Source organism: Rhea pennata, chromosome 2 (assembly GCF_028389875.1).
Source record: "Rhea pennata isolate bPtePen1 chromosome 2, bPtePen1.pri, whole genome shotgun sequence".
NCBI lineage: Eukaryota > Metazoa > Chordata > Aves > Rheiformes > Rheidae > Rhea > Rhea pennata.
In genome coordinates this window covers 5,874,254-5,899,781 of record NC_084664.1, presented here as the reverse complement: position 1 = coordinate 5,899,781, position 25,528 = coordinate 5,874,254, and the positions used below count along the sequence as shown (strand labels likewise).

The window sequence follows — 25,528 nt, the reverse complement described above, 5'->3', positions numbered from 1 at the left end:
ATACAAGAGATGCTGTTCAGACACAGTTCTATTGGATCCTCATATACCAAGCTAGGCTTGCTCTTCTCAAAATGATTTCAATGAAGGTGTATTTAAATGGTGACATAGGAACATTGTCTTCCCTACAGAAAAAAATTACCCTGAACTCAAACAGAGAGAGAAGTTAAGTAGCTGAGATGCTGAAGACATTGTCTCTTCACCTGCAGAAGGGAGTAGCGCAGTCAGCAGCAGTAGATATTTCCCAATCAACATCCTTGAGGCACTAGAACTAACCTTCAGCGTGATGGGAGGTGAGAGCACACACACAGGGCACAGAACAGCTGAGACCGGATGAGTTTCATGTGAGCTATAGAAGTGACTGTATGTTCCTGCTCATTTGGGTTAGATGTGAAACCCAGCTTTCCCATCTGGGGAGCAGTTGCAGGAGCATTCTGAAGTCCTTGGCACTAGGGTACAGTTAACATAGCATACATTTAGCCAGCACTGACTTGGTTTAACCCTGGAACCCCACAGCTGTGTGTATTTGCTTTTCTGACTAGGTCTGCAGTGAATGGTGCGCCACTGTAAGATCCTCTAGCAGATAATATGACTACACACAAGTGTCCAAGAAACTCTTGCTCCACCCTCTTTGCATTTAAGGCTTGAAGAGCTGTCTAGCCTCACCTTCCTCGTAACACAGGACGTTGTGTTTTTACAACTTGTTCTTTGAGCCCAGCACTGTGTCTGAAAGAAGTGTTATGGAAGCTACTGATAAGATGCCTTACCTGGAAATGGGAGGTCCTTGGCATCTGTTTTTTGAGTGTTTGGTGTTTTCTTGTGAGGTATCTTGTCCTGAGCTGTACAGTTGAGCTCACCTTTGGGGAGAGAGGAAAGGGGCAAATGACAAATAGGTAGGCTTTGAAACACTAATTACATTGGAACTACCCTGACAACTTACTTATTAGAATGTTAATTGCAAATGATTAAGGACCTTTCATTAAAGTATGAAGGGAAAGGGAAGATGTGGAGAAAGCTTTCTCTTTTCTTTCTCTTTCCTGTTGGTGGAGGGTTTGACCACAAAAAAGTTGCTATTTTTCTGTAATAATGACCTCCTGATACCAAATTGTCAGCTGGTCTGTAGCTTTGAATGTGGTCAGGTTTCTAATCTTAGGCATTCTCCAACAGTCCTCCCGGGAAAAGCCTGCCATTGAATTGTCCAGGAATGACTCACTTCATTCCAGGTTTCTTTCCACTGGAAGAAGTAATTTTTCCAATAACTGCAAATAGAAGTCTAGATATGTACTTTATCCCATGCTAGAGACATCTTCCTGGGCATGTGTACAGCACATAGGACCATAAGCAGGCCTTTGGGTACTCCTAGTTACCCTAGGGATTAGAAAGACTTCAAAGTTTTGTCTTTCTATGCATAAAAAATCCTCTTGTGAGAACACACACCTTTGGGAAAAGGTATGATCAGTGGCAAAAAAGGTATGAGCAGGTTTGTTACTGTGGGTACACTATAAACACCAAACTGACTTTCAGGAAGGTAGCCTGTCTGTCCACATAGTGACACCTTGGGATCTGACTACTAGTGTGTTCTGGGCCAGGTTTTTTAGTTTTGTGACGGCAGGTCTCTGAGATTGTGTGACCACAGACTCATTACAAGAAAATGTTTCACCCTTTCTTCATACCCAAAGGAAGCTGTGCAGTAATTCCTTGCTTGCTGCCATTAGATGTTTCTCTTGCAATAGCACGTTACAGACCAAAGTTACACTAAGGCCAGATGCCCCCTACGAACGCTTAGTAAACAGCAGTCCCTGTCCCAGTGAAGCCTGAAGCCAAGTGTAGTGAGATGAGCATGCTGGCTGGGTGGAGCAGGGGCATAGATGAATCACATCCTGATGCAGCCATGGAAGCAACGGGCTTGGGCTGGTGTAGATAAGAGCAGGGCCTGGCCTTGGGCATACAGCATGGTATATGGGGCATGTCTACATGTTAGTGTTAGGGTGGGCTTATCTTTCTGATGAGCAGGAGAGCAAAATCTTGCCTGACCATGGACAAGCATGATGTGGTGACTTGTAGATGGCTGACAGTGTTATAGCTCGTTTGCTGGCTCCTGTAGTAAATGCTCTGTCTGAATTTTATCTGCATACACTGCTAACCAGCTGCTCCCTGTGGCACCAGGTTTGGCTGTGTCACCTCGTCACTTGTCCCATCTCCACTAACAACTTGTGATGTGACCTTGGGCAGGACGCTGAACCTTGATGCTACCTGTTTCCTTCTGACCTTCCTTTGCCCGCCTCTTCTGAGGCAAGGGCTATCTCTTGTCATCATTTAGGAACATTAAGGAGCGTTAAAGCCTAGGGAAATAATAGAATTGCCATTCCTGGAGGGAAGTTTTAAAAGCAGATTAAACAAACTTTTGTCAGGAACTGTTCGTGCCACTTGGTCTTGCACTGTGCCGGAAGAACAACTAATTCTAATTGATATCTCAGACTTTTCCCCAACCATGTTTCCTAATATCCATTGGCTTTCTAGTGCCTCTTACACAGTGAGGTTTAGCAGTACTGTTGTATTGCTGTGAAAACTGTGAAAACTCATTCTTTGCATTCACTTTCTTAGATCTGTGAGACCGCAATGGATTGGCTGCCAGGTCCCGTACTGCAACATTAGCCTCCACTGGAGTGTACTATTTAAAAGCAAGAAGAAAATCTAATAAGCTTCTATGTAGATGAACTTTGCTGTTCATCTTGGTTGCTTTCTATATACAGAAGGAACCCTATTACTAGCAAGGTACTTCCATTGTTCTGCATGGATCTATGTTGAGTTTCATGTTTAGTAGATGTTTATTCCTGATGCCCACATCTGTACCACAATTTGGAAGCCAAATGGAGCAAAATCTACTTGCCAGATGTGGGTAATAGCCAAGCCAAATACTGGCTGCAGTCCCTTTTAGGGGAGGATAATTTGTGCCTGATGTTTTTGGCAGCTCTGAAGCAGGCATGCAAATGTGTTAGTGTTGTGATATTGGAGTGAGGAGTGACCTGCAGAACATTTTGTGCAAAGCAGAGGCTGAGGGACTGCAGTTCTGAACTCTTATGAGGAGCACTGTGAAGGGATGGGTGAGCAATGGGACTAACTGTTCAGAGTCAAATTCTGCCTGTAGGTGAAATGAGGGAGAGCAGCATTTCACCATTCTCATTTCTGTTTGGGTGAGCAGAGGAAGGAAAGCTTTTTCTGCTTGATACACCTGCAGAGCCTCTGTGAACTTCGAGAGGGTTAGGCAATGTACTGAGAGAGTATCCCATCTCCACTGCTTAAGGAAAAAGGCTATCTGTGAACAACGGCCAAGCATTTGGGAGACCTGCCTTCAATACCAGCTTTGCCTGATACCTGCTGTGACTTTGGATGAGTCAGTCAGATCCCAAAGTCTAAGCATGGCCTAACTATTAAATTTCATTAACCTCCTGAAAGCCCTAAATAGCTGATACCTACCTGGTGGGTGCTTTTTCCTCCCTCATGTTCAAGCCTTATCTCAGACAGAGCATCTCATTCCTGCCTTGCTTGTGAGGCCCAGCCCAGACAAGACTGTTGGCTAGATCACTTGTTTGGAAGGTCAGAGACATCTTTCCAAAGATATCTTTCTTTCTTCCCATCTGGTTTGGCTGAGGATTTGGGCCCCTTGATGGGCTGTAGGACCTTCTAGGGTGAAGCTTTCTGAAGAGCTCCTCTTGGAGTCCTTTTCCTACACATATATATAACTAAATAGCCTTTGAACAAAGGCTGCATAACCTTATTTTCCTCCCTCCTGGGTGGGAGTGCAAAATGCTTTGCTCTGGAGTCTCCTCTTCTGGCTTTTCATAAGAGATTCTCAATAATGTTTGTACATCTTACACCAGAAGAGTGCTCCTAGCTGAAATGGGCACTTCAGCCTGGAGTTTGTTGGCTAAGCATCTTTTGAGAACTGTCCTCATCTTTCTTAAGCAATTACTGGGGGCTATGCCAGGCAACTCCCTTCTCTTGTCTGTGAATCCCATTTCTGAACACTTGACCATCCCAAGCATACTGTTGGGGTCCTGAGTATTACCTAGTTTGGGACTGGAAACTCTGCAAGATAGCAGGGTACATAAAACTTAGGTATTGCAGTGCCCCAGCTGTTTTGTGGATCTGTCCTTTGGTGTCTCAGAGCTAGGTGCCTACAGTAGATGTAAGCTTCCATTGTCCACAGCTGCTGGAGGTAGGCTGTCTTGTTGGGGGGGGTGAAAGGATGATGTTCTACCTGATGCTAAACATCTGAAACAGGTGGCCTGCATATGGTCTCAGTTCCCTGCCTGCAAAACAAGGACAGAGAATGACCTTCCTTTCTCACAGGACAGGAGAAACTCAATCAAAACCTTGAGGTGTTCAGACCCTGCAGAAACAGCAGCCACGTGGTTACCTAAGATGGAGCCTGGCAGGACTAAACTTTGGTCTTCGGGTAGATGAGATGGCAGTAGCACTTTCCCAAGATGAAACCTCATCTCTGTTGACCAGGGCCCACAGCCTTCCCTTGACCTGGTCACTTCTAACCTAGATGCATGCAGTCTGAGGTGTATTTACCTATGGGCCAACAGCCAAACCTTTGGTAACACCCTGTGATCAAAAAGAGGACGCAGGTGGCTTTTGAATATCTTCTTGGATGTTTGATCTGAGGCACTGAACGCTTTTTGCTGTGGCTGGCGGTGTGAGCTCTGGTCACCTGGAGAGCTGGCATGCCTTTCAGAAGTGCTGGCATGCCTTTCAGCCACAGCTGCGGAGCTGACCCTGCTGGGAGCTGTGGCCACTCGGTCCCTTTGGTAGGTGGAAGTGCCGTATACTTTGGCACAGGCAAGAACATGTGCTCTCTTGGCTGGATTTAGTGCCAATGCCCTAGGCAACCTACAGATGCTGAGGCCTGTTTTTATGATGTTAGGCAGAGTGTGCCAGGTTATGGGGCAAATAGTTGTGTTTTTAGTCATAGCCCAGGGCAGCAGAATGCCACAGAGCCCCTCTGAAATGCAGCTGTGTTAAGCATTGGAAGTTTTGCGGTCCAACTGCGTGACGCTGTACACCACACAGCTGATGCCAGAGGGGTGAAATTCCCTCTGGAGAGATGAGGGCAAGAGTTTACCCCTCACAGAGAAAACACTGGGACCTTTAGCTGCCCTACAGACAGGGCACTGTCTGGTTCTCAGCCTATTCACCATATAAAGAACAGAAGGTCAAAAAAAAAAAAAAGTGATTCCAGAAAGGGAATGCACATCTTTCACACCAAAGAGGTGAACTCCTACTTATGAGATGTTCCTTGATTTCACTGAATACTTAAAACTAAGGAAACCGTACCACAGATTGCAGCACAGAAGCACAGACTGCAGCAATAGGGAGGCCACAGGGGGTCTTCCAGAGTCAATGCTTGGGTGTAACTCAGTCCTTTCTTGGAGCACCATTGCATGGCCTTCTCCTTAGGAAGAAACTTGGGCTCTTCTCTGCCTGGAATGCATAGGGCTGCTTTGGGGCTGGGGAGCAACAGGTCTTGCCTGCAACTTCCAGCGACAGAGCAGCCCTGGAATAGCAGACAGCAAGCGTGAGGATTGGTCTCAGGCCTCTTCTCTGTCCGCTAGCTGAACTGGTGATGTGACCTTTAAGTGCTCCCCTTGCAAACATGTTTTGTTGTGGTTTCGTGTCTTCCTTGGTAGTGGAGGACTTGGAAGACAATGTTACAGCTCCACAGGCTGGACAGCACGGGCGTTCTGCTTTCTGTCCATGTTCTCATCTCCCCTGCTTGTCTCCTGGTCCCCGCATTGCTCGCTGTGAAGGTCTGGCTTCCTCTGTTTATCCGATGTGTGACACTGCCCCGCACTGGTGTTTGTTCAATCCCTTCCAGCTCCTGATCCCACTGAAATCCCAGGAAGATTTGGACAAAGCGATGGAACACTTGGAGCTAAGCCCTTCCCTGAAGAGCCTGCGGATCCTTGTGAGCGCTCCAAAGAGAGCAAATGTGAGTTGGTCACCTCCTCTATTCTTTTATATCCAAAGCGAGATGCGTTGTTGTGTCAAGGAGTGGAAACAAGCTCCCTGACAGTGCGGAGCTGGGGGTGAGCTGGTCCTGAGGGGGGTCCGCCCTGCCCTGGCTTGGCTGGCATGTAATTGTCCTCTGCTCTTCAGCCCTTCCGCATCTGCAGCCCAGAGGCGAGCGGCTGTTCAGCTCCTGCTAGCTCCTCCTGCAACCTGGGAGGGGTTAAATACTGTGTGGGTACTGAAATAAAGTAAAACCTCAAGGGAACCCCCTGTGCTTTCTGCTGCGGGATGCTGGAACCCTTCCTCTGTAGCTGTGTCCGCATACAGGATGTCTGTACTGGCCCTTGCTGCACAAGGCAGCAGCATGGGGGCTGCTGCTTCCTTCTGGTGCTGAAACTCTAACGGCGAGGAAGAGCAAACTGGAGAATCCTTTGGTCTCTTGCAGAACTGTCTTGTTCTTTTTTTTCCTTGAGCTCCGTGGTTTTGCAGTTAAGCCTGTTAGCTTGACCTCGCGTGCACAGAGCGTCTTGCCAAAGCACATGTCGTGCTGCCCCAAGCGCAGACTATAAAGCAGAAGATTTGCAGATGTTGCAACACTTTTTCTTTCATTTCCTAGAAGTACAGAGAGGGAGACTGAGAGTCTTGAAATGCACAGTGTTTTTCCTAATGCAGCCACTGATGCTTCTAGCTCCTGGGATGTCTGTGCATTCTTTCAGAAGCTCTCAAAAGTGCAGGGCCCAGAGGCCTCAAGGAAGACTAAGCAGTCGGTTGGAGCTTCAGAAGTCCTGAGCAGAAATGGGGCAATCTACACTAGCAACTGCAGGAACGTTGCAGTATTACGCATCAGATATTAAGGGCAGGGCAGCCAGGTGGATTCATGCATACCTTTGAGGGCAGACCCAGCTCCGTGTGAAGCATGTAACCGTACTCCTCCATTTAAGGATATGTGGTTCTGGGGATCATACATAAAATTATCACAGAACCATAGTATGTGGTAGTGTATTATCTTAGTAAGTCTTGGCGGCAACCAGTGTTGTTATCTGCACATGTGACTCTTTTTTACTTTCCCCCTTGTCTGTCTTCCCTAACAGGGTCTGATCCTACATCTGCAGTATTGTAGAACCTGTACAGTGCTTAGGATTATAAATACAGCTGCTTCTGCTGAAGTCTAGGGAGTGCAGAAGATGGACTCTGATTTTGTGGTAGCAAACCTGGATTCAGAGCAGGGATCAATCCCTCTTGCCTGCCTGAAAATAATGCAGTGCAGCTATAGCCAAGAAGTCTTTTATGTCAAATATCTGTGTTTTATCACTGTCAACTGGGACTCAATTTTTACATTATTAGAACATTTTAATAATAAAGATGAATTGTTTATGAATTGTTTTAGATTACCATAGATTCTACATACAACTTTTTGTTGTTGTTTGCTTTTTGGGAGAACAGTCAAATTGGGGAGCCAAATATGGGGTTTTCCATGGTGTGTTTGGCTTTGGCCTTGGCCTTGGCCTCTGGCGGAGTTTGATCATCCCCTTTGTCTGATTCCCAGCTCCTGCAGCCAAACAACAGTAAACAGCATGAAATGAGGATCTCCAGATCCATGGGCGATATCATGGGATCTTTGTACAAAGACTCCGAGAGGACGCGGAAGTATTCCACAGGTCAGTGAAACGCAGCGCTTTGCGGAGTATGTTGTGCTGTTAAACTGGACCACTATCTCCTTTCTCTATTCCTCCACAATCCCCTTAGCTGTCCTGTTTGGACTGTCACCCTGATGTCTCCCACCAGGAGCTCAGTGCAATTACTGCTTGTCTCTCTGCCTATGGAAGAGCGTCTGCAAGCTGCACAGGTTGGATATAGTTGCGATGAGTGGAAAGTTGGCATGAAAGCTAAGGGAGGGCAGGGAATCTGAGGTATAGCATGAGGAGGGGGAACATAGTAATAACAGCCTGTGATAAACTCGGTGCTGCTGAATTTCATCATAGTCAAGAGTGAGGACCTTCTCTCTCCAAAGCCACGCTGGCCAACGCCTTGTCTTCTCGCAGCCCAATGGGGACTGGTGTGCATTAACCTTGTGTGGCCTTTACTTTGGTTTTCTGTGCCTGCGTTGTTGCCTGGTAGGTACTCTTGATAATCCATGTTTGTAGGACCTTTTGTGTGAAGAACCTTGTTGGATCTTAGAGAACAGCGTGCCATGTACGGAGCCAGTGAAGCAGTCCTTAGGACTGTGTAGCAGGAGTATAACTCATAGGACAACGTCTAAGCAGGCTTAATCATTTTGATTTACACTGAATGTTCTCTGCTACACTTGTGGGAGCTGGTTATAGGGTAATTTCTGCAGAGCCCTATCATTTTCTTCTCTTTATTTGAGAAGTGTAGAAATGACAGCATCAGAGGTCTTGAATAAAGCAGGGCCCTCCTATACAAATATACATAAAGATATACTTCATCCTCCAAAGATGCTCCCTGTTTATCTGGCAATAAGCACTTCAATCTCTTTTCTCCAACGAAACAACAAAGAATATTTATCTCTAAAGTTTTTGCAATTTATGTCTCATAGGCTGTGCTGCCTTGATAAAGCAGGCTGCAGTTTGTTGCCTCTCAGGCAATTATATATAGGAAACATTTTTCAAGAGTAGGTCTGATTCTGCTCTTGGGACAGGCATCCTCAACTCCTGCTGAAGTCAGGGAGCAGGTGGTATGTCTACAAGAGCTCTTTGGTCACACTATTTGGATGTGCCAGGGATATCTTTTCCTATTTTTTATACATATATATATATTTTCTTCTTCTTCTTTCTAGTTCACACAATTCTTGATTTTACCCAGAGTCACTAGATGATTCTGAATAAAATGCACGCACAAACACGTGGTAAGGCACAGTCTCAGCAGAAACTGTGCTTAAGCAAAATAGTGTCTCTGCTGCTTATTTATTTATTTATTGGCCACTTGTTAAGCTGTTAATATAAGCCAGTAAAGAGCCATGGCACTAGGAGCTGTCACTGGTGCGTAACCTAACAGGAGGACTGGGCAGCACCAGGTGTCGCAGGCAGGTCTGCTGCAGCAGCTGCTTGCTGATTGCAAACACACACGAAAAGCTGTCCTCGGTGCCCTGCTATGATGTAGGTAGCAAAGGTAACTAGTCCATGCTGCAGATATCCCTCTAATTTTGCTTCACGGACCTCAGATCTTGCTCTTGGTTTGCAACAGAGGTGGCAACAAACCCTCTGTATGCTAACCAGACTTCTGTCTGGAGTTAGCAGGCGTCTGTACGAAGGTGTTACAGCCCTGCTTAGGTGCTCGCAATCCAGCAGGTTTGTTTATTTTTCTTCTTTTTTTTTACCCTTCTGAGTCAGAACTGGGTAATCTAGTAGGCAGCTTTTCAGATGGAGTATAAAACTGGAAGTCAAGCCTTAAATGGACAGAGATGATCCTGTGCCGTGTTTCTGGGATGCAGGATTTTACTAAACTTGGTGAAGAGTCAAAAGGCAGCCTAAGAGACTGGGATTTCAGTAGGAGAAACTATTTTTTCTTGCAGTTGCAAAATATTTCAGTGTTTGCTTTTGATGTCATCAAAGTGATTGCTATCAAGTGAGGATCTTAACTCAGTTCAGCTTTTCTCTTAAACCCGATTTATCAGGAGATTTGAAGTGACTTGATCAAAAAGGTGGTTCAGGGTCATGTTCTCAGTGGTTCTGAGGTGTCTCATGTTTTTCTGCTGACTTTGCCATGTTAGTGGGAGCAAAAAATAATAAAACTGTGTGTTGTTGGCATGAGCAGATTGGACGGTAGATGTTCTGGGGAAGAACTGGCTATTTTTGTGTCTGCTGGACAGAAAACTTCTTCACTCTGTCCTTGAAAAACCTTAGCAAAGTCAAAATATATATATATTTATATATATTTTTTTTCACAAACATTTTTAGTGGAAAGCTGCCCCCCCTCATTTCTTTCTTCTTTTTTTTTTTCTTTGGAAGTGGAAAATGTTCCAGTCTCTTGATGACCAGGATCTGAAAACATTCAGCTGAGTGCCAGAGAACTTTAGCTAAAAGCTTTTGGGGTTCTACATTTTCTGCTAACTGAGGGTGGTTGTTATTTACTTTGAGGACATACACATTTCACAACATTGTCCCCAGAATATTCAAGAACCCTATTCCAGAAAGAGTACTTCAAAGCCAAAAGCTTTGTTTATTTACTTATTTCTTGTTTCTGCGATGGCAAGCTGAATAGCTGAGCGGTGGCACCATGTATCTGAGCCCCAGGCTCTGTTCAAGCCCAGAGGGGAGCGTGGTGGCCCCAAAAGGAGGACACTAGATGGGGAGACTTCTGGGGACAGGCTTTGCTGGCACCTTGCTGGCAAAGTGAGTCTGAGAACCGCGGATGCAAAGGCACAGAGAGAACGGGGGGGACTTGCAGGGCTCCCACTGCAAAAGCAGAAATGGAGGGAGATTTGGTCCGCGTGCTCGCGCTGCCGCAGGGCAGCTGCTGCTCCGTGGTGAGAAGCTTCCTTCTCTGCTGCTTGTGCCAATGTGTCCTGAACCCCGAGCCTCCGCAGGGCTCAGCAGAGCAGTGCCTCTTCGCGCCGTGTCCCTGGCTCGGCACTGCGAGGGCTGAACCTGGGGCTGAAGTCCTCTGTCGCCGCAGCTGTGAGCGTGGGCGGCTTGTTAGGGGCTTCGCACCTCCCTGGAGACCCTTGCTTGATGTCCCAGCAGCAGTGGGTGAAGTTTTGGGCAGCATCCGCTGGGGTGGGGAAAGGGTGAAGCCTGGGAAGGCGGAGGCGGAGGCAAGCCAAGCGTGGCACTGGGGAGCTGGCTGTACACGCAGCACTGCAAACTCTGCACATCCTGCATGAAAGCCTCTGTTTAAATAAAAATAACAGACGGGAACATGAAAGACCCCAGCAGATGCCAGCAGTGACTGCGAGTCTCCGTGCTGGCCTGGTTCACCCCGCTCGGGACATGCTGTGCTCTCATCTCAAGTGTGTGGCTTTACATTATAGCATGTAATGTGGAGCAGGAATCTCTTCCCAAAGCACCTTGGTCCAAAGGGTAGTCGAGGTCAGATGCTCGACTGGTGCCAACCTGCAGAGTTTCTCCGAGTTCAGGGATCCCGAACAGGGCTGCTGAGCTCTGGCCAGTACCTGTGAGCCTGTCTCTAGGTGGATTAAGGTGGATTATCAAATACATCTGATATGTCTCGTGTTGCCCCCAGTTTCCATTTTGGGCTGCGGGCAGTGTCAAGGTGGCCTGGGAATTTTGTTCCCGCGCTCCCAGGGCTTCCCTCAATCTCTCCGGCGTGGCCGGGAGCGGGGACGTGGAGGTGAAGCAGCAGCCGCTGCTCCCATAGGTTTGAAGCTGCGTGAATTGCTTGCTGCGACGCCTCCGGGGCTTTGTCCACCTGAACAGCCTGCCTGAAAGGAATCCAGCAGCTTCCAGCCATGCAAAAACCTGCCTGTTTTTAACTTCTCTGCCTGCTGGGAAATGGCTAGTGTCTTATGCCCTTTTTAAGCTTTTAGCAGGAAACGTGATTCTGAAAGGTCAGACACGACTGACCGGAGTGACTGGGAGCAGCTGTACAGGCAAAGGCTAAATATGAGATGAGGCAAAGTCCTTAAACTTTGGAGAAATCTCGTTGAACAACCTGGAGTTGACATTCTGGTCCAGAGCTGAACAGGACAGGGGCAGCGCTTTGTACAGTCTGAGCCTAAGACGTCCTGGGAAAAGCTTGGGTTATCGCAGTGAGAGATAGCAGCACAAGCAGACGAGTAGCAGTGACAGATGCTCAGCAGAGTGAAGACACGGCGGCTGCACCACGTCAAGCCATCTAGCTGCTTTTTGTAGCTGGGACCCCTTTAACGTCTTCATGCGCTGTTCTAGATTGGCATCTGCTAAACAAATGAGGGAATGATGAGCAATTTACTCAGGGTGCCTGAATCATTAAATGGTTAAACGTATTTATTTATTTACTTCTCTTCCAAGAGAGGATGCTGTACTTCTCAACTGGTTTTGTTTCTAGGGCTGGTGGAAAGCCAGTTCATCACGAGTGCTGCAGCACTCGAGAGCCGCTCTCCTGGATCGTGACATTGCTTCGGTTAGACTTTTTCCACTGTGCTCTTGTCCTGCAGGAAATCTGTGAAGCAGCAAATAGGAAGAGGAAAAAAAGTAACTCAAAGCTGTATGATTCTTATTTTTAAAATCCAAGCAAGGAGCCTGGAGGGAGATGTATGGTGGGACAGAGATATCTGTATGTTTGGTGTAAATTCAGCCTGCCTGATTTAATCATCTTTAATGCTAGTGTGATAACGGTAGCAGCTTCTGATGCCCATCGGTTCAAGCGGAAGCTGGGGACTCACAGGTTTGTGCTGCTGATCGTGCTGATGGAGTTATGCCAGAGATCAATGTGGCGCAGTAACTGTGATGCAGAATAGCGGCAGAAATGTTTTGTTGAAGGATCAGTGTTGGCTTTTCATGACGGGGTAGACCCCTTCCTGGCACCTTTCTCTTGGAATATCGTGCCAAGCCCAGGACATACTGTGCCAAATGATAATAGCAGACCAAGGAGTTTGCAAGAGTGCAGGAAAAGTCGGTCAGGAGCATAGGGAAGTTCATCTCCATGTGCCTTTCCAGCTCTGTAAAGAATTTTTTTTTTTTTTAAAGAAAACTTGTTATGTTGTGTGAAGGCTTGTGTTGCACAACGTTGGCCCGTTACTGCTCCAGCGTGGAGCGGTACAGACCTCCGTCAGCAATTCCTTGCAGCAGAGTGATGACAGCTCGGGGATAGAGCAAAGGGACTGCAGAAGGACGAGGGGAGCCAAGCCTGTGTGTCCTGGCCAAGTGAGGGCAGTGCTCCCTAAATCCTAAAATGGCACAAGCAATCGGTTCGGGTGGAGTAGGGGGATAGAGAGGGATGGGACACAAAATTGCAGTTCTCTCCTGAGTGCAAAATAGAAGCCCCTCTCCTCAAATAAGGGGTGAGGGACACGCCGGGCATTGCATGGCCCCAAGGTTTCCAGGTGGCTCCACCTGGCATGGAGGCTCTACCGGCTGCAGCGGGAGAGCCTCCCGGGCTGCCGGTAGAGGACATCACCCTCTCTGAGGAGGGAGCTGGGATGGTCTGATCCCATAGGTCATCTCCTTCTCTCTGGTTCTTGGACTTGAGGGCTGCTTTTTTTCCTTCCTTTTTATTTTCACATAGGGAAGGAAGAGAGGAGGTGGCTATTTCAGTGCAAATTGCTGCCTGCATATGAAATGTGTAAGCAATGTTGCACAGCAAGGCTGTTTCCCATGTTGCTGAACAAGGAGGTGACATGATCCAGGGAGGAAATGCCCAGAGGTCAGAGAGGGGAGGTGGGTTTGGAGTTTGGGTTTTGCTTTGAGTTTGCCTGGTTGTATTATGACAAAATTCTAGAGTCCTTTTCTTTCTGGCCTCAGCAGGCTCCCTAGACATGGTGCAAAGCTCTTAGGGTCCAGAGTAGGTTGAAAGCCAGATGTTGTGTGACCCTGCAGAGAAACAAAGTGTCCAGGTTGCAAAAGCTTTGTAGGATGTCCCTGTTGTCATCCATGATGTGATGATCCATGTCAGCCATGATGACAACATCCCCTGTTGTCATCACATCTCTAGCTCCTCTATTCCCTTCCACCCAAGTTCAAACCGAGCTACATCTCCAGGAGGTTTTTGGTCCCTGGAACAGTGTTCCTGGAAGGACATGGTGGCAGTTTCTCCCATCCTTGACCTGCGCCTTTGCCTGTGTCCTAGGCTCTCTGCACACTGGCCGGAGCTCTCCACCCCCGGGCAGCGTTCCTGAAGAGCAGCAGCAGATCGCCCGCCAGGGATCCTACACCAGCATCAACAGCGAGGGCGAGTTCATCCCCGAGACCATGGATCAGAACGTAAGTGGGGCCAGCACGTGCGTGGGCTAAACCGGCGCAGCGCCCGGCACGCGGGGGGCTGTGCTGTGAGTGCCCACTAGATCCCCAGCGAGCTGCTCAGGCCGCCCTTTCCTGGAGACGGGTGCCTGGGAGAGGCAGAGGGCCCCGAGAGTGCTCAGAGCCGCCGCCGGCGCTGATCGCAGCACGCTCGGGCCTCTCGGGCGGCGCCGGAGGAGCGTGGCCCCGGCGGAGCGCGCCGGCCGCTGGACCCGCGTGGCCACAGCCTCCCCGGATCCCAGGGAGCGCGAGGGAGCGCGTCAGCAGCCGCCTGCCTGCGATTGCAACAGCCCCGCGACGCGTGGCAGCGCCTCTCGCTGCTCCTGCTGCTCCGATCCTGCCTGAGCTCTGCTTACAGCGCTTGGCCCTGTTTGTAGCCTCTCTCTGCGGGTTTTGTCCATCTCTCCTTCCCCTCTCCCCCTTCTTTTTTTTTTTTTTTTTTTCTTTCGTATTAAACAGTTTGCAGATCACAGGCGCTCAGTAATAAAAGAGCAGCTTGCTCTTAAGCACAGCAACGAGGAATACCTCCCCCTTGAGCCGCCCCGGCGGGGGGGAGTCTCGGGTGTCGGGGGAGCGGAAGGGAAACCACTCGCGCCTCCCTCTCCGTTTGCGTCTCTGCTCGAGCTCTAGCTCCGGAGGGCTCGACGCAGGCGGTACCCCGGGCTCGTGCGAAGTCAGGAGGGCTCGCTGGGCGCAGGACTGGCTTTCGCAGCGCTCTTGGGAGGACGGAGCCGGGATGCGCCGCTTGCCGGAGGGACGCGGAGGAGCCCCAAGCCGAGCAGCTCACGCGAGCGGCCTTGCGGCAGCGGCCCCCGAGGATCCTGCCCGGGGAGCGTTTCCTACGCTCGGATCGCACCCACCAGCTCTGGTGTTGTGTGCGGCCCCTGCCAGTGTTTCCATGGCAAAGTTGTGTTTTTAACGGTTTATTATGCAGCCATTAATAAAATAAGAAGTCGCTCCGGGTGAGTCTTGGCAGCGTCAGTGTGCAGATGTATCTCGTGCTCCTCGTAGCCAAAAGCTGCTCTCTGTTGTTTTTACATGACTTCCAAACATGTTTAGTAGGATTAAGACGAAGTGTGTGTACGTGCAGGGGGAGGGCCCACGTGAAACCCCCCTTGGGTGTAAATCGGTGCTGAGTCCACTGGCCACCGACGGAGCTACGTTAGCCCTAGCTGGGCGCTGAGCTCTTTCCCGATGACGTTTCCCAGCTGCTCTCCTCTCTTCTCCCCAGCATTACGCTGTGGGGGGCCCGTTGCCCTCCTCCACGGAGGTGGATGTGTGTACTGGCGAGTTGAATGTAAGAAAAACTGTTTCTTGTTATTTGGGTTTTTTTCCCTGATTGAATAGCTGTGCTTTTCCCCATAGTGATTTTGCCCTCAAAATGTCCTTGGGCTGCGGCTTTTGTATGTGCCTGGTCCAAAGTCACCTGTAACCTGGTGCTTGCTGCTTTTTAGGGAATGCTGCTTGAGACCAGCTTGGTAGATGGACAGAACTGGAATACGGACTGTGCTCATATTCCCAGTTTTGCCCCCCCTTTCTGTGCTTTTGGGGAAGGACAAGTCCGTTCCAGCATTATGTTAACTGCAGGGAGAGGCCCCCTGGGCTGTGGCACAGCTGGCAAAGGTGGGGAGCGGGGGTCTAACGGGGGTCTTGCTCCTGCTTGGCTGATGCACTTCGAAGCCTCAGGCTTTGGGGTAAAAACTGCGGAGAAAAATCACGCTTTCCAAACAGGACTGGCCCACCAAAACAGTCCAAGCTGTTATGACAACCAGATAAATAGGTCTTACGCGGGAACAGCACAGGGAAAGGGAGGCCGTTCCCGTATCCGGGGAAGGAGGGACGGCTTGGGCGCCGGAGCCGGTGGAGGGTGCCTCCGCGTGGTGTTTAACCCTCTCTGCTCAGCCTTCCCGCGCAGGTGCCGCAGGGCTCGGCGGGCGGGCCGGGCGCATGCCTAGCCCGAAGGTTCGCCGCTCAATACGCCGGCTCCCTTGTTACTAGCCAGCTATAAATAACCCCGGTGAGCACAGTGTCTCGTCCAGGAAGCGACACAAATGCAGCTTTTGACTCACCGAACTGGTGAGAGCCAAGCCGGTTCCTCCGACCAAAAGCCCCGGCGATGCTGCGCTTATCGACGCAGGGGAAGGTTGGTGTTAAGGGAGCCCAGGGCACTGATCCTGGCTGCGGCACAGAGTATCCAGTAAGCCTTTGTGTGCTGATCTGTGATTTTGTTTTTTCTTTTTTCTTCCCCCTCTGCCCCAAATACTTTGAGCGATTTGAATCTCGCTGATTTCTCAGCATGCTCTGAACATCAGGGTGCTAATTAGCTTGGCCTCGCTTTCCCTGCTAGTAAGGAACAATAAGGAAGGATAATAATCCGGAGAGGGCTTCATTAATGCAAGTTTCCTCTGGGAGGAAAAACTCTCCTGTTAGACATCGGCTGGTGTAAATCAGTCTGCTTCAGTGGAGCCGCACTGATCTGCACAGATGCTCTCTAACGGAGCAGCACTGGGACTGTCGGTACTGGAGCCTGAAGAATTTCAGCACGTTGTTTTATCGTTTTCCCCTATCTTTCCCTCTCAGATGCTCGAAGCTTTCATCAGCCCTGACGAGTCGCTGTCCGGGAGCTGCCAGTCGCTGGACAGGCCTGTGGACAGGTGAGTTGGTCGTGGTGCCATGTCCGGAGCAGAAGCACGCAGTCTCTCGTGCACAGTGGGAGAGCAGTTGCATCCCCTGAGGGTCCTGCTAGGATTAAGATGCACCTGCACAAAATGAATTTATTTTGCATGCCAAGAAATAGAGGCTAGCACGGAGAAGTGAGCCACAGCGTGGTTTGTATTGCAGTGGTCTGAGCTGGACAACGTGCTTAGGGGTCTGCAGAGCAGCCTGCCGTTGTCTGTCTCTAGGCTTTCTGAATCTGCCAGGTCACCTGCTACTCCTCTGGCTTCCTGCAGCCACCACATCAATACTTCCTTAGCCCCCCGTGCGGGCTTGCTGCCTGCCCTCCACTGACTGCTTGTAAATCCAGCAGCCCCCAGGCATTGCCAGCGGTCCCAGCTGCAGCAGTCGAGGTGCTAAGGCCACCAGACGATCAGCAACTAAGTTTAGCTTCTCGGCAGGAAGTAACTAGGACACGTTGTACTGAAGCAGACGGCGGTTCAATAGTTAGTGCGGTGGGTTAGGTCCAAGCTCACACGTGCGCCGTGGCTCTATGTTTGCTGCTGTGCATGGTAATCTGCGCATGAGATGCAGTGTCCTTTTGGGAAGCAATTGCTTTTTTTAAACCCACGTCAAAGTTTTTCTTTCTCGTGCTGCTTTTGCCATGTAGCACCAAGGCTGCATTGATTTGATTGTGGGGCAGACTTCGGGTTTGCAGCTCTGTGCGCTTTGATCCGTCTCAGTGTCAAGGTCTGTTTCCTTTCTGTGGATTTTAATAATTTCCTGTGATGTATTTGCTCGTTGTTATGGAAGTATTGAAGCTGGATTCCTTTTGCTCCTAGCCTCTATGGCTCAACTTCAGTTTTGCATAGACTTTGCTAGGAATAGCAACGTGAGGAGCAGCACAGCCCGATTATAATACTTTATTAGGAATAAAGAGGCAAATGCTAGGCATTTTTGAAAGTGGGTAGCATAGCTAATTCACACACAAAAAAGCAAGCAGCTTTGTGCAGTCGTGGGATGTGGAGAGCTGAAAAAGGCACGAAGAAGAGGGCTAGCTTCTTCCAAGGCAGGAATAGGTAGGTAGGTAGGAGTAGGTTCAACAGAGTAAGTATGACTATTTTTGCCAAGATGTAGCTGAGATGTTGTTGCCAACTGCTTGAGATCACGTTTGCCTCAAGTGAGCAGAGGAAGGCACTAGGCACTGTTAAGAAACAACACAATAGATTTCCTCATAGCAAATAAGTCATGATTAACTGTGACACTAGTAGGCTTCAGAGCGCTTTACAAAGAATTTCTACCCCAATGTCCGTTTTACTGAAAGGGAAATTAAGGCACAGAGCAAAAGAGCAAACTGATTGCCCTGCTGTCCCTTACAGAGGCTAAATGAAATTTGAGTCTCTGAGATCCCTTTATCAGCCTCTCACTGTGGTTCAGAGTGAACCAGCCTTGCAGCACTGAGCTCGCTCCCTCTTGGTGTGCTGGGAAGCCGTGTGTGCCTCGTGGTGTATGGACCCTCCAGGGTGAAGGAGCTGGCGGACGACGTTGCAGAGAAGGACGAACTGGGTGAATCAAGCGCGGCTGAAGGGCTCCCAGTGTGGATATCCGCAGGAACTAAGCAATTTTCACAGAAAATTGTAACACTGGATATTCAGGGAAGAGAGGAATCTGCAGCCATCCTCCTACGTCTTCTCATGCTTAGGTGCTAAGATGCAGTCTTTGGCCACATTGCTTCAGCCTAGTGACTGTTTTTAACAGGATCACAGGAACAGGTTTGCATTGGTCAGAGGAGCAAGCTGCTGTCCTGCAAAAAATAGCATTCAGTCTTGTGCAGGCTAAAGGATGGGAGCTCGGTTGAGTGGACTGAATTGACCAGGGGGGTTTTCTATACAGTCGGTGCTTTCTGCATGTAATCGCTTCCTAACTCGTTCCACAGCCTTTTGGGTGTAATAAAGTGACTCTTGTCTTTTCTTCTTTGTAGCCCTCCCTTCACTCCTGTTCCTGGAAGGAAGAGCCATCCCAAAGACAGTCTCGAATGCATGGGTAAGCACTCTTGGAGGTTTGTATTCACTTAAAAGTGCAGAAAGCAGGCAGTAAAGTGACTGATAAAAGCTATTAGAGAGATGGTACTGTATGAAAGGTAACTAAAAACTAGCAAGCAAACCAGCTGCATTACTTAGGTTATGCTTCACAAATGGCCCGGCAGTGACCAAACGTGAATAGTCTGCAAAATCGAAGGACCAGAGGCTCAGACACGAGCTTGTCTCTCTCAGTCCTCACTTAAACCTTGTTGGCTCTTGATGCAGTAGTAATAGCACTTGAGTACCTCGGGGCCTGATTCTGGATTCAGCTTATGCCAACAGCAGTCCAGATTGGCAGCAAGTGCCCTGAAGGAACGGATGCAAGTGCACGAAGCTATTGAAAAATCAGAGATGGGCTCTGTGCTGGTGAAGGTGTTGAACAGGCCTTGCTCTTGCATTTGTCTGGAAGTAATTGCAAGGCGCTGAGAAACAACTCCGTGGCATCACCTTTTATTTTCAGTAAGGTTCCTGTGGGTGGCAGTTTCAGGGCCCTGACTTCCTGCATTGCAAAATCTGAGTCCCAAACTCTCCAGGGAATGAAACCTACTCCATTTGCATTAATAAGAGACAGACTTAGTAACACTGCACATGCTGACAGGGAAAGTGTATTGGTAACTCTCAGGGATCATAGGTTACTGCTTAATCACATATAAACATCCAGCTGGTTAAGTCATGGAAATTCTGTAATATTATAATGACTTCTGCTATTAAAAATGAACAAATGGCAGTCAGCCTGTAGCATGATAACCAATTTCTGGCCAGAGGCAGAATTTCTAGATTGAACTATAGCGCTGAAGCTGCAGTCAGGCCATGTCGCTGAAGTTTTAATACGTCCTTGGTGGTCAGACAGGCATTTCACCTTAAAATGCCTCTTGGCATCGTTGCTCGCATATGGCTCGCCGTGAGCCTCTTGACCTGACGCTGTTGCTTTTCTCGCTGACCATATTTCAGCCATTATGCACTCCTCTGGTGTGCTGGTGTAATGGGGAAATCGTGCCGAAGCGCGGCCGAGGCCAGGCGCAGTCTCCAAGGAGCGGCTGCTGGCCCCAGGCTAAGACAAACAAACGCTCAGAATGGGCTGTGTCATTAGACTTGGACGGAGGAAAAACAAGAGGTGAAAGATGGAGGGAAATGACAGATATTTTAATCTCAAGTTGTTCAGTGCTACCAGTGATGGCTTCCTGTGCTTCTAGTTTTGTTTCTTTTTCGAAATGTATATTTATCTTGTATCTGTCCATCCATGTCTCTTATATAATCTCCTATGTAATCCTACTCTGGTGCTCCTTAATCAGTTCTATATATTTTAGCATTTAATCAAAATAATTGTAGATGTTCAGGGCGCTAGAGGTTTAAATCAATCTCCAGCTTTTTTGAGATCAAGAGTCACATTTGAGAAGGATGTGAGAGATTGTTCCATGTCAGCCAAGCATTGGATTTTTGCATTTCCTTGGAAATAGCTGCTACCTGAGTAGAGATTTTGGACTTGATTTGGGCCTGGCCGTTCTGTTTCTATACTAACTTTTGTATTTCTACATGGAAATAAGATGTTCAGCACTCAGTTTTGGAAACCAGAAATGGTCTGTGTTAATCCCCAGCCTTATAATGGGCCAGAGCCCATAATGCCAGTGGTTAAACCTCTGTCGGCTTTAGGGGGGCCAAGATTAGAGCATCTGGCCCTTTTTTTCTATTAGCAGCGGGTGGCTGTGGATAGATTTCAGAGCAAGCCTTGGCAAATGCCTCGCTGTGCAAATGAACAGTTTGTTACCTCATTCTTCTCTGTAATTCAACCTGAAGAGCAGAACGCTTTCCCGTAAGAAATGCTCTGGGCATCTAGTACTGAGTTGATCTAAGAAATGCATCTCTTCTTCCCTCTTGTCAGACTTCGACATCCCGTTCTGTGAGAGGTTTGGGAAAGGTGGGACCTTCCCTCGGCAATACCACCTCTCCCAAAGTCGCAAGGACTACAGCGATGGTAAGAAGATGAAGGATAGTTGGGGAGGGAGGTGTGGTACCAGGGTCACAGCACAGGGTTGGCTTGCAACAGTGCTGGGACTGGAGAGACTTGGGAAGAAGACATCTCCAATAAAGTGTTAAGAACAAAGTCATGTGGGATTTGCTTGCCTATTCTGTATCTTCTAGGAGGCCTTGAAGCTCTGCTCTTTCTCATCCTTGGCAGCATGGTGACTGCCCTACTTTGGGAGTCAACCTTCTTCCTCACCTCAGTTGCTTGCTTTTGAGGATGCTGGTTTGTGTCTTTTACGGCGGGCTTCTTGCAAAACTGTCAGAAATCCCCTGGCAAATCAGAGTAGTGGTGTCTGTTCACATTGTCTCTGTTTTAAGCTGATGAGCTCTGAGCTTCAGGGACTACTCCATCGCCTCATTACTGCTAGCTTCTTTCACTATGCAATACTGCAAGTGGTGGGAAGCAAAACTGAACAGGAATCAAATTCCCTTAGAAAGAAAAATACCGAGGGCATGCAAACAGCATGTTGATTGAACTTCTAGATTGAACTTCATCTTTTACTGACACAAATCTGTGCAAGTAGTAGTCATGCAATCTGGCACTGCTTGTGTGGTCATTTGTGTTGTGGTCTTAGAGGATGCCAGGGATAATGTGCAGTGTAAATCTCTGTCTGTTCAGAGTTTAATTGTGATTAAAAGCAAACAGAAACCTAATTAAATTAAACTGTTACAAACCCCTCTGGAAACATTCTGTATTAAATATAGTCCTACCTGCTGTTAACAGCTTTTAAATTGAATTTAAAATGTTCACAGGGTTTTGCTTCAGTTTCATTAAACTTGTTCTGTTTAGTTTGTAGAGGTGCACCACTGCATCTGGGCAGCCATGTGAGAGGATGGTGATAGGCAGATACAAGCTACCGTGTGCGTTCTTGCTGTAACTCTCCGCTTCTCACACAGGCCGAAGAACTTTCCCCAGGAGTTATTTCCCGCAGGAGAACCTGTTTCAACTTGTCCCTTCTAGCCGAACCAAGAGCTTTAACGGGGACAGCAAGCTCAGCACCCTGCAGTACGACGAGTACAGACCCAAATGGTGGAACAATTGTGAAAAAGGCCTGCAGGTCTTCAGCACCTCCCCTACTAAAGCTAGGAACTGTAAGTGAATCAAAGCATGCACCTGTCTGAGGTCTCAGTATGTCTGGACCTCAACACAAAACTGAGTTACCGTGAATTACTGAGTTACTGAGCGGCAGCTGAGCTGTGGCAAGAATCTTTGACTGTACCCCAATTCTGTCCCCAGCAAGAGGCATGCTACAGCAGCTTGCATTTCAGTGAGGAAGTTGTAATATAACACACACTACCTTACCTTGGCCTTGAGTTAGGAGTGCATATGGCCACAGCTGGTGTTTATAAGGTATTGAACTTCAGCAAAGTGTTTGCTTGTTGAACTCCTTTTACGCTCACAGTGGAAGCTTCCAGGTGACCTGAAATGTGGGAACAGATCAGTTTCCTGTTCTTTGTCCTATGTTGCTGTCACCTCAGCACCCAAGGATGGTATTGCAGGTTGCTACTGCAAGACTGCCCACTTTACAGAAATTGGTGCATTCTGGCTGGTTCTGTGAGGAATTTTAACCTAGTGAGGTAAAACTGCTGTTTCCTGGAGGGGCTGCAGCTCAGCTGTGCTGTATCCTGCTAACCACCATTATAGCTGGGGAGAGAAGAGGTCCCATGTTACCTAATGAAGAAGTTTCTGAAGAAAAGACTCTAAAGAAAGGTGATATCATTACAGGTGTGATGTGCACTCTGTAAGGTCAGACAGTCCCTGCTGTCTCTGTACTGCACTCTTTTCAACTCTTGTCTCTCCTGTAGCTCTACAGGCACCTGTGAACTGGAGGCTGGGAAAACTGCTTGGAAGAGGAGCTTTTGGGGAAGTTTATCTCTGCTATGATGCTGACACTGGCCGGGAGCTGTCGGTGAAGCAGGTGCCTTTTGACCCAGACAGTCAAGAGACAAGTAAAGTGAGTATGAGGACAGGACCACCTTTTGTAGTGAGCGCATTGTGGGGTGCAGGAGGGGTTGAGAAGCACGTCTCTCTGCCACAAGGCAATACTCGGGAGACAGGGTGCCTTGTGTTTTCCTTCTCAATGTGGAGTGGTTCCCAGTGCTTCGTGATTGCTCACAATTGGCAGACTGATGCTGGGCGGCATGCTCTGATGATTTCTTTACCTCCCTTCCCAGTACCTTGGCCATGTAGGCCCACTCCGTGTCTCGGATCTCATCCCTTGCAGGTCTGTCTGCTCTTTCTTTAGTTTTAGGCTTCTTGCTTCATTCACCTTCTTCTTGTTCTTGGCTCTGGGAGCTGCATTAGCTTTGTTGGTGCCTTCATTCACACGTCTTTCACACCTTTCCAGAAAACTACCTCAAGCATAATTAAATAAGTAAATTTATCTCAAAGCCAAGCCCTTGTCTCTCTCTCTCTCTCTCTCTCTCTCTCTCTCTCTCTCTCTCTCTCTCTCTCTCTCTCCCCCCCCCATTCATTCCTCAGGACAGTGTTCTTCATTTCTGAGCCTTAAGTGGCTGATATCCTATTTACAAGTACTGTAAAAAGAGTGTTTAGCACTGAACAATATTGGGGTAGTATTTCTGTTCTGGTGGGGTACGTGTTTGCCCATGGAGCTTTTCTGTTTTGTTGCAGGAGGTAAATGCCTTAGAATGTGAGATTCAGCTGCTGAAGACTCTCCGGCATGACAGGATAGTGCAGTACTATGGATGCTTGCGGGACCCTGAGGAGAGGAAGCTGTCTATTTTTGTCGAATACATGCCAGGGGTAAGTACAGTTCCTGCTAAAGATTGTCCTGAGCTAGAGAAATACATTCAGACTGCTCAGGAGTTTGGTGAAGTTTGGATCTGAAGTTTGTCTCTACAGCTGAGCTGCTCTGTTATCTGATAAGCAAAATCAAAACAGTGGATCTCAACATCCCTAGGGCTTAGTAAAGCTTAGGTTGTGAGTCAGATGTCACGGTCAAGCCCTTCAACGTGCAGTGGGTCAAATCAAAAACCTTGAACGCAGGTTGGAGTTTGAATCTCAGAGCAGGGTGTGTTCACAGTCTGGAATCTGAACTTGGTGAATGTGGGACCTGATCCAGATCTGGCTCCAAACACTATGTCTTGAGCCCGTCCATAAGTATTTATTACAAATCCCTCCAGGAAAAGTTAATAGAACAGCTGTCCACCCACAGCTGTCACCAATTATTTATGGCTTTCAGCACATGTATGTTAAAAACAGTGTTACTCAGTTGCGAGTCTTCTGTTTAGGATGGAACCTTCTGTCAGTAGCATTATTCTATCATGGAGAGGTTGCATCGTTGTGTGACTTTGATATAGGATGAAATATTCCTTGGGGGGGGAGGAAGATCAAGAAACTTTAAGAGTCCAATCAAGGGCTGAAGAACACACACAGATTTTTCTCCATTTGCAAGCATACAAGTTATATCAGCCATCTAGACAAACACATTAGTCGGTATAAACCAGCACAGCTCTATTTATATTGCTGGAGGATCTGTTCTCCTAAGTCCAGCCTGTCCAGCTGGATTCATTCCCTAGACTGTGGGAGAATAAACCCTTGTTTATACAGAGATTTTTAAGGTCAGAAGGGACTATTAAGTCATCTGGTCATAAATAATTGTAGTCATTAGTAAATGTATTAGAAGTTCTGCTAACACATCTTCCACATGAGTAATCAGGTGGATTTCCACATGGTTGAATGCCATCCAAGCACTGTCTTCTCTGTCCTTGTGGGCCAACATCTCAACGTTCAGGCCTTGCAGTATAATCATGAAGCATGGACCCCAAACTATAAGCCCAGGGAGTTTCAGTGGTTCTTTTGCTGCTTATTCTACAACTGCTGATGTTTGTTAGCAGCCAGGAAGCTAACATTTGATGCTGGGGCAGTGTCCAGCAAGACTGGAAGTTGAATGTTTGTTTTTCTTGTGATAAACTAGAGCTCTGACCAAATACAGATTGACTTTCATGCCACAACAATGGTTCATTTCACAAAAGCAGCTCAAGGCTTCAGTGTCTTAATGGCAGTGGAAGTGATGGCAGTAGCTCTGAAATATTGGGTCTCGCCAGGCTTCTTATTTAACACAGCTTGTTAGGCAAAATCTTCCCAGAGCCAAGCTTAGATTAACCTGACATTCTTATAACTAACCCCATTAAATAGCTGACAGTCTTTTTATTCCCTGCCCCATTCCCCCTATTTTTTTAGAATTTGTGCTGGGAAAAGGGAATAGTCTACTTGAAAGGTCCTGTTTGCCCCTTCTTGATTATCGTGTCAGGTGAGGGCAGCCAGGATCAGAGTGCTTGCAGGGTGCAGGGTTGGAACATACTCATTCAAGTTGCATGAGTGTAATTTCAGAGAATCCCAGATTACTCTAGCAGTGCTATGAAGGGGAAAGGGGAGGGCTGTCAAAAAGATCAACATCAGCCTCAAAAGACAGGAAGGAGGGCAAAATAGTAGCTGGGAGAGAGCAATAGCAAAGATGGGTGGATGTGAAAAAGCCAGGACAGTCTGAGTGAGTTACTTGAACAGTGGGACACACTGCTCCCCAGAAGAGCTCTGGCAAATCTGGGATCAGCCTCAGAACAGGCAGAAACAAGATGAGTTTCCCCTGTGCTTTTCAACCAACCTGAATGCTAGAGGTGGAGCTGAGTGCCTGACCTCTCTGGTTGAAACCCAAATCTGCCTACATTCTTCCCTGTGAAGAACCAACTCTGATGTGGTCAGGAACATCTGTTTCCAAGTGGCCAGAAAACACAGCTAAAAACAAGGTGGGCAGCCTCTTGCAGAGCATAGATGTATGCACTACTGCTTTGTTCCCTCTCTGATCAATAAAATCAAAC

The 25,528-nt window shown here is 48.0% G+C and overlaps 1 protein-coding gene across 3 annotated transcripts in view; it reads left to right on the top strand.

Annotated features, from left to right (window-relative positions):
* The window catches only part of LOC134136747 (mitogen-activated protein kinase kinase kinase 3-like), a 74,073-nt gene that overhangs the window by 43,111 nt on the left and 5,434 nt on the right, over window positions 1–25,528 (top strand). For all 3 annotated transcript variants that reach the window (XM_062568763.1, XM_062568762.1, XM_062568764.1), the window contains 9 exons: window positions 5,882–5,995; window positions 7,562–7,673; window positions 13,762–13,895; window positions 16,512–16,585; window positions 18,568–18,629; window positions 20,547–20,639; window positions 21,587–21,781; window positions 22,496–22,644; window positions 23,322–23,453. In XM_062568763.1, the coding sequence (XP_062424747.1) occupies window positions 5,882–5,995; window positions 7,562–7,673; window positions 13,762–13,895; window positions 16,512–16,585; window positions 18,568–18,629; window positions 20,547–20,639; window positions 21,587–21,781; window positions 22,496–22,644; window positions 23,322–23,453 (1,065 nt within the window). The remainder of the gene's footprint in view (window positions 1–5,881; window positions 5,996–7,561; window positions 7,674–13,761; window positions 13,896–16,511; window positions 16,586–18,567; window positions 18,630–20,546; window positions 20,640–21,586; window positions 21,782–22,495; window positions 22,645–23,321; window positions 23,454–25,528) is intronic.